General features: G+C 42.7%; 1 protein-coding gene across 11 annotated transcripts in view; it reads left to right on the forward strand.

Moving 5' to 3' along the window:
• Positions 1 to 740: 740 nt before the first annotated feature.
• The window catches only part of LOC148015397 (uncharacterized), a 157,689-nt gene continuing 138,874 nt past the window's right edge, over positions 741 to 19,555 (forward strand). The window contains exons 1-3 of one of the 11 annotated variants that reach the window (XM_087665497.1): positions 744 to 1,226; positions 1,338 to 1,452; positions 1,669 to 1,756. In XM_087665497.1, the coding sequence (XP_087521623.1) occupies positions 1,729 to 1,756 (28 nt within the window). In that variant the 5' untranslated portion in view covers positions 744 to 1,226; positions 1,338 to 1,452; positions 1,669 to 1,728. Of the gene's footprint in view, positions 1,227 to 1,255; positions 1,453 to 1,668; positions 1,757 to 19,555 lie in introns of those variants that run through there. The other 10 variants (XM_087665500.1, XM_087665505.1, XR_015688374.1 and 7 more) reach the window with 10 other exon arrangements.

Here is a 19,555-nt window from a genome sequence, read left to right on the forward strand (position 1 = left end):
CTTGTTCTTGACCCAAAGGAAAGAGGATTGTATAGCTAAAGCCTGGCTTACTAGTCTAAATACTATCATATTCTCTCAACTAGAAAGCTTAAAAGTCTAACTTTGGATGCCCATAAGGCCACTCCCTTTGCTTGACATAACCTCATGCTTTGGAGGGTTATCATGTGCAAATTTCCCACAAGAGATAAGCTAATGAGATGGAATCAGATAGACAATTATTGTCCCCTTTGTGAGGGGTTTGAGTGCAAGATTGACTTTCTTGTGCACAATTGCATGATGTGACGTAATATCTTGGAGACTTGCATTGCTAGGTTGAAAAGGTAGAACGATACTCGTGGTCTATGAAGTTTGGCAAGTAATTAGGAGTGTGGTGTTGATCAAGTTTCAGGAAGGGAGGAGCATCATGCCGTTTCAAGGGACACCAAGGGTTGTGTTTCAAACCTTGTTGGTCATTTTACGAGCTCGAAAGTTGTAATCTCTAAGTTACAAAGCTTGGTAAGGGCTTGATTTTTTCTGATGTAAGGCTGCAAATACTAATATAAAGACCTTTACCTTAGATTTTGAGGTTGTTTGGACACCCTCTTGTCTTTAGAGCATTTGATGGTTAAACATTAAAATCCTCAAGACTGGCAAAATGGCATTGAGCTTTTGACGCTGTTAGAATCTGAATGACGCTGCCTTTCCACCGGAAACTTGAAAGGCAATGGGCATCATACTTGAAAGGCCATGGGGATCATCATTAGCTTTTTAATTTCTGTGGAAAGGCATCATCATTAGCTTCGTTTCTTCCAGCACGTGGTGAGCAATGAGTGGAAGGCTGTGGATTCGTTTCAGGCAAGATGCCATGGGACGTCTAGTTCGTCGTCGGGCATCCCGATTCTCCAGCCCAACTCGACTTTGTCCCAAATAAGTATTGGGCTCTCTGCACCTGCACCTGCACCTGCACCTGTACCGGGCTGTGTCTACCGAATGTGCCTGGGCCCTGGACAACACAGAGAGAGAGAGAGAGAGAGAGAGAGAGAGAGAGAGAGTGTGTGTGTGTGTGTGTGATGTAATTCTCTAAAATCAGAAAAAGATAGAGAGCATTTCACATTTTCGATAATCACAGGAGAGAGAGAGAGAGAGCATAATAATTCCCGATAACCGAGCAAAGGAGCTGCTACACAGATCGAGGATACCCCGCCAAAAGAAAAAAGAAAGAGGTCCGAGGGTGCTTTCTTTCTATTGTAATTACACTCCCCCCCTGCTCTTCTGTCTTCTTCTTTTCGGATGGCCGTTTGTCCAAGTTGCAATTTCGATAATCAGCGATAGAGAGAGTACTAATTTTCGATAATCAGAGACAGAGAGAAATCATATTAATTCCCGATAACCGAGCAAAGGAGCTGCTACACAGATCGAGGATACCCGACCAAAAGAAAAAAGAAAGAGGCCCGAGGGTGCTTTCTTTCTATTGTAATTACACTCCCCCCCTGCTCCTCTGTCTTCTTCTTTTCGGATGGCCGTTTGTCCAAACCTTCCCTGTCGTTACAGCAAGCTTGCTGCGATGAAACAAAACCTTGACGTGGATTGCGCTATGATCTTTCTAGACACAGTTTTTCGCTCTCCTAATTAGAGAGAGAGAGAGAGAGAGAGAGAGAGAGAGAGAGATCTTTATGCCATGGCTTTCAGCAGGAAACGCCTCTCTTGAAGATCGTTCTAGCGACATCAGGACTCACCTCTACCGATTGAATGCCGCCATGTCTAGAGGACGAGACAAGTAAGATCCTTCTCTCATCATCCAATTTGCTTCGAGCATAATCTGATTGCCGTTATGATTTAGATCACGAGGACAGTCTGTACATAAACACAATGGAATTACTTCTTAAGCTCGTTTGGTAGTCTATTTTCCACACCCTGCTCAAGGTTGCAATGGGACTCAATTGCCTTTTGATGTAATTGCAACGGACATTGACTGGATTGGCAGTTGTCTAGGAGCTTGGAATGGCAGTGCTAAATAAGCTTTTAGACTAGTGCATCAGAATTTTGATGATAGCTTTCGGTAATGGCACTGTGAAAGTGGCTCTTTAGGTGTGTTTTGTTGGTTTTAAGGTGTTTGCATCAGGGATTTAGGCTTTATAAGTGGACTATAGTAGTTCAAGTAAATGTTTTTGCAGCCTAATCAGCAGTTTTAATAGATGGATCAGACATAGTTTCGGTTCGGGGGGATGCTTCCCAAGTGACTCGTGATGTTTACAACTCCACTTACCCAGTTTCTTCTAGATGCCACGATGGGGTCCCCTTAGTTTGACAACTTTACAGGCTACTCCTATTGCACTGGTTAGTGAATAAGTAATGCAGGGGTGGAGCAATCAGAAGACATGGAAACCTTGGAGGAGCTTACAGATGGTTGGTTTTTGAATGTACTTGGTAGAGGACAAAGACATTAAGGGCCAGAGAACTGAAGTTAAAAAGATGACCCTACCAGTTGGATAAGTCCACTTGCAGTCAACCAGATCAGCAAACCTCGAAAGCAAGTTAACCAATTAGTAATCACATTGGGCTATAATGGTATAAGCAGATGAACTTACACTGCATCAGGATTAGTAAAAGTTCTAAAGAGGTGGACACACAGCATGGGCCCCTGTGGAGACAGAGGCTGAATTGTTTGTACTGCTGTACAGGACTGAGACTAAGCTGTAGAACAGCTCTTGTGACCATGATTTGGTGTTGAAGCTCTTTCAAGGCTCCATTCTATCCATATGTTATGGTTCATGGCTCATGCTTATCAGCCATATCTCTAGGGTATTCTGTGTTGATTGTGCTGAATTCTCAGTGTGGAGAGCAATGATTCTTCACAAATCTATGGATTTTCTTAACTCTATAAAGCTTTGAAGGGCCATATTCAACTATTGGTTTGGTCTTGCTACTGTTGTTTAAAGCTTTCATTATCAGGATTGATAAGAATTAGACTGTTTTGCATTGTTGAAAGTGAGACACCTTGGAAGTCAGAGATTTATAATCCTTTGATCAGCACTATGAGAGAGACAAGAGCATAAACCCTCTGAGATATTTCCCTTCTTGCAGCAGGACAGCAGGTGTGAATCGACAGAAGGATCACTTGTCAGATGCTGTCCAACTGACTTCACTGCCAAAATCATTTGCTTGTGGAAACTCATCTCATAGTAGCTTCATCATTGTATCTTTGTTGACAATATATATCCCCATACTGGCAATATGCAGAAATTCTTTTGCTCTTTCCAATCCTAAACTATGGTGTCTGCATTTGTAGTGGGCACAGTCTTGGGAGGCAGACATACTTCTTTGTGATATGGATGCAGAGACACGAGAGCAATGATACATATTAGTGATCCAATGCCCTTCTTATCTTTCCTATTGCACACTTCTATCAAGAGAATGCTCATTTTTCTTTTAGGCATTATAACCTATGCAATAGATGTAAAGAAGAATGTGATAAAACCTAAACAATAAGCATTTTAAGTTTGACTAGTAATCACCAAGATGCCATATGAATCAACCATGGCATTAAGAGATATTCATACTGTTGTAACCAATGTAGGTTCAATTTCAAAGCGTCACATTGATCATACCATTTATATGAAAGAGAATAGAAAGAATAGTACAAGAATTTTGTTGAATCATAGTGGAAGTGAAGGTGGTGGAGAAGATGGTCAAACTCAGGAGTGAAGAAAAAAGTTTTTAATAGATGCTGGTTTATGTGGAATAATACTTTCTATATTGCTACCATTGAAACAGATAACTAATTTCATGAGCATGGTTAAGCTGTCCTTATTTGAATGTTAAAGTTGGGGGAATGGAAGATGTGCCTACCTGACTAGGGTTTTATTGATGTTGTTCTAGCTTACTTGATTACTAAAGCTGGAAAAACCATCATAGCTTGGGGCTGTGTTCAACTTTGGGGAAACACAGACAAGAGACTATGGTGTAGACTTATGTAGATAAGGAAACTGAATTGAACAAAGTCCAATTAACTATCAGTTTTAGCTGACCCATTGCCAACACAGCCTCATTGCTTATTAGCTTGGCCATTGTGGAGGGGCTCGTAGGTACTCATACATATTTTTGCTGGGCTTCTCCCCTGGCAGAATTCTCATGGCATATAATAATATCCTCTGTTACTCTGCTGTCCTTGTAGATCATCTGTGACTCTTTTTTTTTCAGTAAATAATATAGTACCCTTTACGAGAGAGAGAGAGAGAGAGAGAGAGAGAGAGAGAGAGAGATCTGTGTAGAGGCAAGACACTAAAACATGACACAGGCCCAAGATACTGGAGCCTTTCAAGGAAGACTATCCTCATTAACCAAAGTAAAAAGTGACGGGCATTGCAACGAGGTGGTTGTCCATCATCTACCCGCTTCAAGTCAGTAGTGGTCCATATAGGTAGTACTCCAAGAATCCAATCGTCATGAGGACATGTATTTTTGAAACCTCACTTAACATGTGGATTAATTTTTAATCACATGATTAAGTAAATGTTGCACATGTGAGGTGCAACTGGGGTTAAAGTAAATTTAAGAGCCCGGGACTCGAAGAAATCACGGGATGTCAAAGGCAAAAGTTGCTATAAGTTATGCCGCACAGGTATTTGGTAGTATCTGGTGCTAGTTGTTGGCCTAGGTCATTCATTTGGCCATAAGTGTTAGTTGGTGACACTAGAGAAGTGGCGTTTTATGTTACCTAACGTCAATCTGATGGTCAAAGATGGCGCAGAGACACTCGGGAATGAAAGTTGCCTAGCCAATTTAATTATTGGCCAGTCAGATTATTTTTCAGGGCATCGAAATAATTATTAGATTAATTTTCAGTAAAATTAATATTTAATTATGGATAATGCTGGAAAAACCATTTGGGAAGGCTGTCACTTATCAAAAATGCCCATGCAAGACTGAAAAACGTCTTTAGAGGCTGGAGAGGCATTTTTAGTGTATTTAGCCTACAAGAGAGAGGGAGGAGATGCTGCTGGTCTGATTTGCAGGCATTGGAGAACCTTCTGAGGCAGCCAGGGGTAGGAGAAGACCAATCAACAGTAAATGACAGCATCTACAAGCTGTTGAGACAGGGTAGTAACAGTAAATGACTTATTTTTTTCAATTCTTTGCATCTACAAGCTGTTATGGCAGGGCAACAGCTGCATTTGACTGATTTTGAGTCATTCTTTGCGACAAAACTTTGAATTTTCTCTCTCTACAGCTTTCTCTCTCATCTCCTAGCCATTTCACCGCCTTGCTCCGAAGATCTCAGCATTTGGACCCTTGGAGGTTGAGAAATTGCAAATTTCTCTGCTGTATTACAATGGAAATTAGGGTTTAGCAGCAGCCTTGGGAAGTGTGCCAAAAATTGGAAGCTCCAAGACTTGGGATTCAACAAGGCCGAAGGTGAAACTCAGCTAAATTCAGGTGGAGGACTAGCCAGCCATTGAATTTGGGGCATTTCCATCATCTATGAAGTGGGTAAATGCCAATTAAGTGCCCGAATCAAGGGGCAAAATAGATTGAAGACTTGCTGGTCACTTTGAACAGCAAGGGGAGTTTGGATTGCGAAGGGGATCGGAAGAATTCCATTGTAAATCAACTTTTTCTTCAATAAAGCTAAAGAAATACCGAAAGGGGCGTCAATTTTGGGGCCAATCGGGTGTGCATTGTCCAAGCTCAGTAGGTAAATTTGTATTTTCAGATTCTCATTAATTGTTTTCTGTTGTAATTAAGTTGTAATCAGGGATTTACCACCTATCCACGGAAGGAAGGCTGGTTATATGGTTCCATTGCTGGGATGCCACTCAATCCCTTGATTAGGTGGGTCCAAGGCACCTGATTGCAAGCAAAAGCTTTGTGCAAGTGCTGATTTTTACTCTCGGCTGAGAAATTACAGCAATATGTCTTCATACAGTAAGATGGATTTAAGCAATGATGAATCATGATGCCTCTCAATATGAACGTTTACATGGGAATGAATGAAATGCAATGCCTGACCTTGGACAAGGCTCAGACCATGGACAACAAGCTGAAAATGTTACTGTTGGGGAAGATGCACGGCCTTCAGGGCATAAGGAGGTTGATGACTAGCAAAGTGAAGAGAAATTTGATGACCAGTTCAAGAATCGGATGAGGACAGCAGCAAATCTCTCTGCTGAATTAGCAAAGAATCCTTAATTTACCCGATCTTTGAATGCTTCAAAGGAGGACAACTAAGGCAATAAGAAGAAGACGTCTTCTACACCTTCGGGGCAGCAAGATGCACCAAAGATAATGCCAAACCCTTCATTTGAAGCTCCCAAAGATGCTAATGAAATAAAACCGTTGGTACCTACGGGGCAAGGAATGCAAATGCAAGGCTATCACGAAAGTGCCAATCCAATGGATTTTGGAAAGCCGAGCATGCATGCTATGATGGGGCAGCCAGGATATTTTGTGGAAGCATGATTTTTCATACTATGGTTGGACAAGGACCGGATACGGAAATGTATACCACAAATCCCTATGGTATGCAACAACCAATACATGGTGTGCAAGGCCCAATGTATTTGCGCATGGCTGGAAATATGCAAAACCCTATGTATGGCAGCATTGGCTTGATGCTTGGGGCACAAAGTAGCATGTTTGGTACTGCATCTGCACCCCCGAATGCTTATGGGGCTCAAGGAATGAATGTTGGTCATGCAAATGGTCCATTTGGCATTGGTTTTGATGTAAATTCAGCAAATGCACCCTTTTTGCAGCAGCCAATGTATGACAACTTGACACCCAAAGGGGCAACAAAAGATTGATGAGGGTGGAAAAGAAGTGAAGTTTGAGTTCTTCAGCGGTGTACAAGATAGGCTGAAAGCTGGCTTTCATTCAGCAATTTGATACAGTCTATTTAGGGGGAAACTTCACGGAGTCCTCTAAGATTCGAAAGGCAGCCCCTTTCTTGAAAGGGAATGCATTATAGTGGTGGTTCACTCTTATGATGCAAGGTAGAGCACCGTCAACGTGGGTACAATTCAAGCAAATGTTTGGATTGAATTGTTGACAAGTACCTTTGAGGTGGACATCATGATAGCTTGGAATAAGCTGGATGCTAAGGAATGTAAGAATTTGGAGCAATATAATAAGAAGTTTTGGGATGCATTACTGCCTATTACTTCTTATCGCCCCGTACCCCTTCATGAGCAAGTGGAAAAATATGTTTGTGGGCTGCCCAAAGGAATCAGGGATTTTTGCATTGAATCCACCATGTCTAGCATGCCTTAGCTTATAGAGCTTGCTGCTATAGCTGATGCTTTGCTGCGTGGAAAGGATTCGGGCTTCCTAGAGAGTGGGGAGAAGCCGAATAAAAAGTTGTTTTAAGGCTGAGAAAAGGGGCAGATCTGAAAATCACCTTGAAAAGAGGTCAAAACAACAAAGAAAGGGCTCAAAAACACTGGCACAACGTAGGGAATTGATGGTTGCAAATAAATGTTTTATTTGTGAATAGGAGGGTCACATTGTGAGAGACTGTCCCAATAGGCAGCAAGCTGGAAAAATCAGAAAATTAGGGAGATTCTAAAGGAAAAAAGCCCAAAACATTAGTGGGATTGGTGCTCGTTGTTAGTGATCAGCCCAATGATGATGCTGCTTAGTTGTGCAGAGCATGGGGCAAAATTAGGGATTAGCATGCATTGATTTTCTTTGATAATGGTGAATGAACCAACTTCATCTCTGTTGACATGGCCGCCCGTCTAGGTATCAGAGAGGATGAGATGGACCCATGGGGAGAGTTGGAATGGCATGTAAAGGCCATGCAGAGCCCGTCACACCGCTCATTGGAAAGCTTCAATTGCATATACAAGGATATGTAGACAACGAAGAGTTCTTCATTGCTCCACTTGAGGGTTGTGATGTATTGCTTGGTATGCCATGGTGTCACCGTATTCATGCATTGATTGATTGTCGTGCAAAAAAGATCACTATTGAGCATAAGGGAAAGGTACTCACACTTGATGCAAAGTTGAAAGGTGAATCTGTCCCTGTTGTATCTGTAGCTGTCATTTCCAAAGTAATGAAAAATTATCTTTCAGTGTACTTGGTTTTTACTAAGGATAAAGATGATAGTGAGAATGTTGGGAACATGTCTAAGTTAGAGAAGGATCACATGTTATTTCTGAAAATGTATGCCCTTCCAGGGCAGCTACCGCCTAAAAGGCCAAAATATCATGGCATAGATCTTATACTTGGAAGTAGCCCACCTAATAAGCCATCCTACAGAGTCAGTGCAGCCCAACAGGAAGAGATTATGAGTTAGGTAAATGAGCTGTTAGAAAAAGGGTTGATTCGGCCCAGCTCATCTCCTTTTTGTTCTCTAGTGCTTTTAGTGTAGAAAAAGGATTGTTCATGGCGTATGTGCATTGATTATTGTACTTTGAACAAGATCACAATAAGAAACCGCTTTCCGATTCCTCGAATCGATGATGTTATGGATAGATTGCAAGGGGTAGCCATATTTAGCCGTATAGATTTGAAAAGTAGGTATCATCAGATACGCATTAGACCAGAAGATGTGCTTAAGACAACTTTTAGGATATCTTTTGGATTGTATGAGTTTCTTGTTATGCCTTTTGGACTTACAAATGCTCTTGTCACTTTTAATTAGATGATGGATCATATCTTTAGGCCATATAGAGGATTTGTGGGCACTTTCTTTGATGATATGATTGTCTATTCAAAGAACAAGGCAGAGCATAGAAAACACTTGGACATTATGTTCAATGAACTACGTGACCATAGGATGGTTATCAATGACAAGAAAAGTGAATTCTTCTTGCATGAAATCCACTTTCTGGGGCATATTGTATCGGTTGATGGTATTCGCATGGACCCTGCAAAGGTTGAAGCAATACGATCATGGCCACCTTTGAGGAATGTGTATGAGATTTGCAGCTTCTTGGTTTTATGTTCTTACCACAGGAAGTATGTACGCGGGCTTGCTGAAATTGCATCTCCATTGTATGCCTTGTAGAAGAAGAATATGCCATTTAGATGGACAACAGTGGAAATTTCAGCATTTGAAAAGTTGAAGAAAAAGATGACTTCAGATCCTGTGCTTGTGTTGCTCGATCTAAGGAAGTCATTCATAGTTCAATGTGATACATGTGGTAACAGAATTGGGGCTGTTCTTATGCAAGACGGCCGAGTTGTGGCTTATGAGAGCCGAATTCTCCACGGTGCAGAAAAGAATTTGCAGGCCTATGAGAAAGAGCTCTTGGCTGTAATTCATGCACTGTCTATGTGGAAACATTATTTGTTTGGGGCTGATTTTACAGTGCAGACATACCATAAAACTTTGAGGTACTTTCTGACAGAGACAAAGTTGTCAAGGAAGCATATGAGATGGGCAAATTTTCTCTCTATGTTTTATTTTCAGATTGTACATATTGATGGTAAAAAGAATGTTGTGGCTGATGCACTGTCACATAAGCCACAAATTTCAGCTGACATCATGGTTTATCATACTGAGTTGGATGCCATGAAAGAGCAATACGTTGCTGATTCGGACTTTGCTAATGCTTATGATTAGTTTGCAATGGCCAAAGGCATGGATACTTTGTGCTAAGAGATGGATTTCTGATGATGCATGGATGATTGTGTGTCACAAAGCAGTTAAGGCCTAGATTTATCACTGAAAGTCATGCTTCTCCGTATGCAAGATATAGAGATATTGATGCTACGGTCAAGGCAGTGGAGCATTTCTTTTATTGGCCAGCTTTGAGGCATGATGTAGAACAGTTTGTTAAGACATGCATCGTATGTCAGAAGTTAAAGCATGATAGGCAAAAGATGCTGGGCTTGTTGCAGCCCTTGCCTATTCCAAATAGGCCTTGGTAGAGCATTGCAATGGACTTTATTTTTGAGCTTCCTAAGACACCTACAGGGAATGATGGGATATGGACTATCATTTATAGGTTTAGTAAACAAGCCCATTTCATTCCAGTGAGGAAGAAAATAAATGTTGATCATATGGTACGATTGTTTTTGCAGCACATCTTTAAGTATCATGGTATGCCAGAGTCGATCATTAGTGATGGAGACCCTCGGATGACCAGTTTATTTTGGAAGGGCTTGTTTGAGAATATGGGTATCACACTGAAATTCTTATCATCCTTTGATCCGCAGACAAATGATCAGTCTGAGGAAGCAAATTCCACAGCGTTAGATCTTTTTAGGTGGTATGTTTCAGACTACAAGACACAGTGGGAGCAATATTTGCCCTTGGTTGAGTTTGCTTACAACAACACAGTGTATAATTCTACGGGCAAAGCTCCATTTGAGGTGGTTGAGGGTGGCAATAAGGTACCACCTATTCTGCAAACTAAGGATAAGATCTTTAAGGCTGATTGTTATGTGGAAAACTTGGATGTAGCCTATGCAAAGATAAAATATGCACTTCAGAGATCACAAGAAAAGCAAAAGAGGGCAGTTGATCGCCATAGACATGCTTTCAAGTTTGCAGAGGGTGATTATGTATTGCTACGTTTTGAAAAGGCAAGGCTGAAAAAGATGAAAGGAAGAGAAAGATTGTATCCGAAGTTAAGTATGAGATACTATGGGCCCTTCTAGGTGTTGGAGAAGATCAGTGATGTGGCATGTCGGTTGAAATTACCTCCACATTGGTGGATACACAATGCCTTTTATGTCAGTTTGTCGAGGCCTTTTCATGGTGATGTGCCAAAGGATATGTCTGCTGAAATTTAGTGTGAGGTTAAGGAGCTAGATGAGAGTTTGGTACCTGAGTAGATTTTGGCACATAAGTGTTGGGAGTAAAGGCGCCTCTGCCTAGCCACCCGTGTATTACTACACTGATAGTCACTGCTACTGCACACTGCAGGTGGCGGGCGCCTGTCATCGTCACTTTATTCTTTATTCTTTTAGTGACAGTTTGAATAAAAGAAGGCTTGGTCACACATTGTGACTGTTGGAGTTCCCATTTCTAGTCTCTCCCTTTCTTGCTCTTGCTCTCCCGCCATAGCTCTGGAGTCCAACCTTCAATCCGTCGCTTCCTTTCAATTGGTATCAGAGCTTTGCTTTCCGACTCTTGAGCTTGGTTCGTGGCATTCTCAGCATCCCATCGACTCCCTACTTGCATTGGGTCTCCTTCCCGGCAGCCATATCCGACTCCTTCTAGCTCCCGTCACTTCCCGGCTTTCCGAGCACCTTCGTGGCATTGTTGGGCACCTTCAGGACATTACATCAGAGGTATTTGATCATTTTCTTCAGGGTTTACTTCAGTTCTCAGGTCTCATAGGCTGTAAACAAGATTGGGGCAGCCACCATTGAAGCTCCCTTGCTTCATATCTCACTTGCCTTTGAACAAGACTTGCTGGAGCTTGTTTGAGGCCTTCCTTGGCTTTAACCGGATCCCCTCGAAGCTTGGCCACCATTTTTTGCAGCCCCAGGACCAGCATTTACAGTTGGCGGAATCTCGCAGCCCTCCCATATGTGTCTTCAGCATTGACAGTCACAACAGCAGCTCTCCCCCTCCATTGGCACTTGTTGGAAAGGCTCCATTTCGGGCATATGAACATGCTTTGATGCTTGGTTTTAATGGTTGATGTGTTGGCATAGCATTTGGACTGATTTAACACTGTTTTGGGACTGTCATAACAGTCCACATGCAGTTTATGACAGTGTTACACTGACATTTGATGCTACAGCTTGTTTAGCATTGTCATTTGATGCGCGGTTGGTCCCGTTTGATGCCCGGATGTTAGGGCAATGTATGCCTATTGTTTGGCAACCATTTGGAGCTGATTTTGGTGCTGAAATTCTCAGTTTTGAACAGTAAATCACTGCTGTACACAGTTGGGCGGAAGTCATTTTACTCATGTATACTTATGCCTATGCTTTTCGGGCTATGTTTCGGGCATATATGGTGATGTATTGACACTTGGGGCTCGACATAGAGCTTGGTTTTCATTTGGGATCGTTGGTTGAGCTTGAGCTCGCTTTGCAAAGCATTTGGATGCTCCGTCTTGGATGTACTTATGGCATGTATGTTGCTTATGTCTGACCAGTCTTGATATGCTTAGCCTATGCCATTACTATATGCTAGTTACATTGTTTGGAGCCTATTGCTACTGGAGCTCGGTCTTGGCTTGACCTTGGATTCTCGGAGCTTACTTGAGCTATTTATTGGCTTGCCGGAGTTGTATCTTGGGATGTACTTGATGTCTTACATGCTTATGGATGCTACATACGGATGCTCTACCGCCTACATGTTCGGGATATACTATTGATGTATTGTCTTGGACTTATGTCATTGGCACTGTGTCTTGTCTTGGCTTGAGCTCTTAAGCTCGTACATACGGCTTTTGTGCCAGTGGGAGCATTCTTGAATGCTTATCAGACATTGAGCAGGTGGTACTTTTATGCATTGAGCCGTTACATGCTATTGAGCAGTTACAGACACTTGAGACTTTAGGACTTCTTACCTTTTGGGATGATACATCATATGTCTTGGTTCACTGTATGCTTATGAGCTAAGTCTCAGTTTTGGATCCGTATCTTTGTGAATTGACATCTACTTGTGTCAAGTTTTGGTAGTGGCAGGAACACTTTGCCCCGTTGCCTGGGGGGTATGCCTACTCATTGGCAGATGTTTGTATGACATACTTGGGTATTGGATTCATGCTTATTGACCGTCATATGCTTATGCTATGCCCGCATGATGCCAGCTTTGGTCTTGGCAGTATCTGATTGCCTTGGGATCCGATTTTGGCAGCTCTCTTTTACTAAAATCTAAAATTTATTATAGCAAGCATATATGTATAGAATGACATGGATTTTTCATGTTGAAACACTCTGAAATGATGTACTTTCACTAATACTTGGTGGGCAGCAGCTTTGGTTCCACTTTCTTTACCATTTTTCCTCGATTTTGGTGATTTTTTGGTCATTTTCTGCAGTAAACAGTAAGCAGTTTTGAATTGTCTACAGTCTTCTAGCCTGTATTATGGCGAGTTCGTCCACTGATCATGCTATTTTTAACATCACTAAGCTTGATGGTACGAATTACTCTTATTGGAAGTGCCAGATTTGGCAGGTGTTGGTACAGAAATCGCAGATCAAACCTTTGAGATTGAGTGGGCATCCGCCTGTAACTATGCTAGATGAGGAATGACTCGAGCTTGATGAGTTATGCAAGTCCACTATTGTATTGTCTCTCATAGAACAGGTTCACTATAATGTCTTTGAGGAAGAACAAAGTGCATGGCAGTTGTGGAAAAAGATAAAAAATCTCTATGACAAGAAAAGTCCAGCGAGTCAGATGTATTGGCTGAAGCAGCTTATGGATCTGCGCATGAAGGAGAATGTGACTATGTCTGCTCACTTGAGCCAGTTCAATGCTATACTCAAGAACTTGACTTCACAGGACATCACTTTTGCAGAGGATGTCACTCCTCTTTTCTTGCTTGGTACTCTTAATGAGTTATGGGATGTATTTCATACTGCATTATGTGCCTCTACTGCTATCTTGAAATTATCTGATGTTGAGAGTGCTCTTTTGCAGAAAGAGGTTAACCGTAAGAATTTGGATGCCTCTCATGTGTCTCATGCTATGACAGTTAGAGGCAGGAATGATGGATATGGAAAGCATAGCAGTGGTAGTGGTCGTGGACGGGATTCTCAGAAATCTCAGTCCAAGTCTCGTGGGAAGTCACGTAGCAAATCTCAAGGCAGGAATGCAGATGTTACTTGTCATCATTGTGGGAAAAAGGGCCATATTAGGCCACAATGCCATGAATTGCGCAATGAAAGGCGCAAAGATAAGGGGAAAGACAAAGTGCAGGATAAGTCTTTTGATCGCAGCATAGTACCTGCAAAGTCCAGTGTTAAAATTGAAGAGATTAATGTTATGCAACCTGAGAATGTTGATGATGATGAATATATCCTAGCAGCTTCTTCTAGTGCTTCGCAGATGACAGAGATACACTCTATGTATACACAGTGTTGGCTCTTGGACTCAATTGCGTCCTTTCATGTGACACCTTGCCGAGAGGTTTCATTCATACCATACTGTTTCGGGTTCTGTGCGCTTGGGTGATGACAACTCTCTTGATATTGTGGGCATTGGTGATGTTAGGTTGCAGTTTCCTTCTGGCAGCAGTTTTGTTATGCAGGATGTACGTCATGTACCTGCTTTGACACGCAGTCTCATGTCAGCTGGACAGCTTGATGATGCAGGATATCATGTATGTTTTGGAGACTCTGCATGGAAGATCACTTGTGGCAGACTTGTGATTGCGAGAGGTGCCAAGGCTGGCAATCTCTACTTCTTCCATTTTTCCCGCACTTCTGCTCCATTTTTCATTCCTCTGTGCTACGGTAAACAGCATCCTCTTTAGGGTAGTCTTTCCATTGGACGAGATACTCTCTAAGGGAAGGGTATCTTGGAAAATCAACAATCTAGAAGCTTTCAAGATGCAATATGGCAATTTGAACTTTGAGGCCCAGAGAGGTTGCCAGAGATGCCATGACTGATTCACCTGGCTCTCGGATGATCTTGCTTCATTCCAAGCCTCGTCGAATTGAGAAGATGGGGAGATTGCTAGAGTTAACTATTGAATTACTGAAGGTGAATTCAAGCTTTTTGATCCAGAATCAAGAATGCCAAAATTTGGGGGAGGGGGGGGTTTGTATCAGCTTCTTCCCTTGATCATGTTTTGTCTGTGGGTTCTATTCCATATGTATCTCTTTGGCATGCTCGTTTGGGCCATATATCTTTGAAGGGAATGAAAATGCTTTCTGGTTTGCAGTACTTACCGTCCCTTGATTATGCATGTTTTGATTCATGTGAGCATTGTCTTTATAGCAGGCAGACTAGGTCTACGCATAAGAAGTCTGGTGGGCCACGCATGAGTGAGCCCTTGGCATTGGTACATTCGGATATCTGTGGGCCCATGCCTTGTTAGTGTATGGATGGTGCAAAGTATTTTGTTACGTTCATAGATGATTTTTCACGGAAAGTTTGGGCTTATCCCATTAAGCTGAAATCTGATGTCTTGGCTGTGTTTCAGAGACGGCTTGCATTGGTTGAGAACAAGTCTGGGTATAGGCTAAAATGCCTAAGGACAAATAATGGGGGTGAGTATGTCTCACGTGCTTTTGAGCAGTTATGTGATGAGAGGGGTATTAAGCGTCAGTTGACCGCCTCCTACACCCCCCCCCCCCCCCAGAATGGTTTGGCTAAGCGGATGAATAGAACGATCCAGGAGCGTGTACGCAGTATGCTTAGCCATGCAGGCCTACCACAGAGCTTTTGGGCTGAGGCAGTTAGTACAGCTGTGCATGTCATAAACAGATCACCCTCTATTGGTTTGGATTTCCAGGTTGGAGAGGAGGCATGGACTGGAAAACCTCCCTCTTATGCGCATCTCCGTGTCTTTGGATGTGAGGCATTTTGCCATGTGCCCAGGGACAAGAAAAGTAAGCTGGATCCTAAGAGTGTCAAATGCATTTTCCTTGGTCATAGGGATGCAGGCGAGATGGGTTACCGTCTCTGGGATCCGCAGGCGCGAAAAGTCATCCGCAATCATGATGTAGTCTTCCATGAAGACAAAATGCATAGGCAGCTTGAGAGAGTTGTTGAGATCCGCAGTGTCATATTTCAGGAGGAGCCGAGAGTTCCCACACAGCCAGTTGGACAGCCTACAGCTGCAACAGATGTTCATGGTTAGGGTGTTGGACAGGCAGCTGAGCAGGCAGCAGATCCTGTCGTGAGACGGTCTACTAGAGACAGATGTCCATCGGATAGATTTCAGCCCTCGATGCATTAGGTCTTGGTTACAGATGCAGGAGAGCCTTCCACCTATGATGAGGCTATGTGCAGGGGTGATAGTCACTTTTGGGAGAGGGCTATGCAGTCTGAGATAGACTCCCTACATAAGAATGACACTTGGGATTTGGTTTCCTTGCCTACGGGCAAGAAGGCTTTGCCATGCAAGTGGGTGTACAAGCTGAAAAGTACCCCTGGACACTCCAAGCCGGCATACAAGGCTAGATTGGTAGCAAAGGGTTTTAAGCAGGAGCATGGTGTGGACTTTGATGAGGTCTTTTCTCCTGTGGTTAAGATGACCACCCTGCGCTTAGTCTTGGTTTTGGTTGCTCAGCTTGACTTGGATTTATACCAGATGGATGTCAAGACGGCTTTCTTACATGGGGACTTGCATGATGAGATTTATATGGAGTAGCCTAAGGGCTTTGCAGAACCTGGCAGACAGCACCTAGTGTGCAAATTGAGGAAAAGACTTTATGGCTTGAAATAGGCACCTAGGGAGTGGTATCATAAGTTTGATGCCTTTATGCAGTCACAGGGCTATAGCCGGAGTGCTATGGATCCGTGTCTTTACACGAAGAAAGCCCATGATGGTTCTTTATTGATTTTGGTACTCTATGTGGATGATATGTTGATAGCAGGGAAAGCTCATGATGAGCTAGATGCTCTTAAGGCTCAGCTCAAGAAGAGCTTTGAGATGAAAGATCTGGACAGGCCGCTCACATACTTGGTATGCGTATTAGATGCGATAGGCATCAGGGACTCCTCTACTTGTCACAGAGGGAGTACATTCATAAAGTCCTTGAGTGCTTCCGCATGCAGGACGTAAAGTCTATTGGCTGTCCATTGCCTTCTTATGTGAAGGTATCACAGGCTGATTGTCCGCAGACAGATGAGCAGAGGGCCGAGATGGCCAAGATTCCCTATGCATCCGCAGTGGGCAGTCTTATGTATGGCATGATAGCCACTCGTCCAAATATTGCCTTTGCAGTTGGTGTTGTGGCACGCTATATGGCTACACCTGGCAAGAAGCATTGGGATGCCGTGAAGGGTATCATGAGGTACCTGAAGGGCACTGCAGATATGTGCATATGCTATGGCAGCCAGGATACAGGAGTCGTGGGGTACATTGACTCTGATTATACAGGACATGCAGATAGTAGGAAGTCCACTTCAGGCTATGTATTCACCTATGCTGGAGGTGCTGTTTCTTGGATGTCCAAGGTGCAGAAATGCATGGCTCTTTCTACTACAGAGGCCGAGTATGTTGCAGCCACTGAGGCTTACAAGGAGGCCATTTGGTTGGATCGTTCAGTTGCTAACCTTGGTATCGATGCTATCCTTACATTGCAGTCGGATTCTATGAGTGCTATTCAGTTAGCCAAGAATCCGGTCTTCCATGCGAAGACGAAACACATTGAGGTGAGGTATCACTTCATACGTGGGGTCATTGAGGACAAGTTTGTTGATCTTGTCAAGATCTCGACTGACTAGAATCCTGTAGATCTGCTCACGAAAAGTCTCTCTACAGAGCGCTTTGCCTTCCTCAGGAGGTTGATGGGCATGGGATGAGATGACGTCTTTCCTCATCCTGTTGTACATGTGTACATATTGTACTGTCTTTTTCCTTTTTCTTTTCACTCCTCACTGGGGCAGATTCGCCTTTAAGTGGGAGGTTGTTGGGGGTAAAGGTGCCTCTGCCTAGCCGCCCGTGTATTACTACACTGACAGTCACCGCCACTGCACACTGCAGGTGGCGGGCGCCCGTCACCGTCACTTTATTCTTTATTCTTTTAGTGACAGTTTGAATAAAGGAAGGCCTGGTCACACATTGACTGTTGGAGTTCCCATTTCTAGTATCTTGCTTTCTTGCTCTTGCTCTCCCGCCATAGCTCTGGAGTCCAACCTTCGATCCGTCGCTTCCTTTTAATAAGGAAAGAAATGTCAAAGGTAAAGTTTCCAAGAGATACTTTGTGAAATTTTAGAATTATTCACCAATGGATGCCAAATGGATGGAAGAGGATGACTTGGTAGACCATCCTCAGTTGGCAACTTTACCTAGATGCCTTTCAGTTAGAGCCGTCGGACGCTATCAAGTTCAGCAGAGCAAGGGTCTAGAGTGTTGCCAGATGCTCAAGGGGGAGATAGTACTTTCCCTCCTCCATTTATGGACAACTCTCGTATGTAGTGGATCTCTGATGTATTCAGTATGCATTCAAGGTACTCCACTGATAGTATGTTTGCCACGAGATCATTACTTAGTGTACTAGTTGCTGTGAGATGTATGCAGATGAGTATGATTTTCACCCGGGCACTGGAACTATACTTTTGTATCAGCTTATGATCAATTTGGCATGAATTTTGCCTCAATTTTGAGACAAAAATTCTGATCAGTTTCAACTCAGTTTTTGATTAGCTTGAGAACCGTTTATGGTCACTTTTTGAATCAGTTGTGCATCGGTTTTTGCACTGTTGGCTGGTCAGTTTTTGCAATGAGTTTGTGATCAGTTTGGGTTTACATTTGCAGCAATTTGTGATTAGTTCTTAGATCAACAAGTGATTAGTTTATGATCAGATTATGCTCAGTTTGCAATGGTTTACAAATAGTTCCATGGATGTTATGATGCCATTGATATTTTAGCCATGGTTTATGTTTGGTTTTCGCTATACTATGGTTTGGTTTTGCCAGATGAGTTGAGATCATGAGAAATGGACATGTCACATGATAATCTGGCAATGTTTTTGAGATTCTTTGCGAGTCTTATGCTATGTTATGTTGGTTGGTAATTTTTAGCATATGTTGGGCATATCGAATGGTTGAACAGTAGTGCGTAATGTTGTGTTGACTATGATCCCCTATGGAAATTCCAGTGTAGTAATTTGCTTTTGATGTATTTGGCAGTGCAATCGAGGACGATTGCAAGGATGTCAAGGGGGAGGGCTATCATGACGACATGTATTTTTGAAACCTCACTTAACATGTGGATTAATTTTTAATCACATGATTAAGTAAATGTTGCACATGTGAGGTGCAACTGGGATTAAAGTAAATTTAAGAGCCCGGGACTCCAAGAAATCACGGGATGTCAAAGGTAAAAGTTGCTATAAGTTATGCCGCACAGGTATTTGGTGGTATCTGATGCTAGTTGTTGGCCTAGGTCATTCATTTGGCCATAAGTGTTAGTTGGCGACACTACAGAAGTTGCATTTTATGTTACCTAACGCCAATCTGATGGTCAAAGATGGCGCAGAGGCACTCGAGAATGGAAGTTGCCTAGCCAATTTAATTATTGGCCAGTCAGATTATTTTTCAGGGCACTGAACTAATTATTAGATTAATTTTCAGTATTTAAATATTGAAAATTAATATTTAATAATGGATAATGCTGGAAAAACCATTTGGGAAGGCTGCCACTTGTCAAAAATGCCCATGCAAGACTGAAAAACGTGTTTAGAGGCTGGAGAGAGGCATTTTTAGTGTATTCGGCCTACAAGAGAGAGGGAGGAGATGCTGCTGGTTTGATTTGCAGCCATTGGAGGACCTTCTGAGGCAGCCAGGGACAGGAGAAGACCAATCAACAACAGATGACAGCATCTACAAGTTGTTGAGATAGGGCAGCAACAATAAATGACTTATTTTCTTCAGTTCTTTGCATCTACAAGCTGTTGTCGTAGGGCAGTAGCTGCATTTGACTGATTTTCAGTCATTTTTCGCGACAAAACTCTGAATTTTCTCTCTCTACAGCTTTC

This window comes from Lygodium microphyllum, chromosome 24, assembly GCF_053477565.2.
Source record: "Lygodium microphyllum isolate KBCC chromosome 24, Lygodium_microphyllum_v1.1.10, whole genome shotgun sequence".
NCBI lineage: Eukaryota > Viridiplantae > Streptophyta > Polypodiopsida > Schizaeales > Lygodiaceae > Lygodium > Lygodium microphyllum.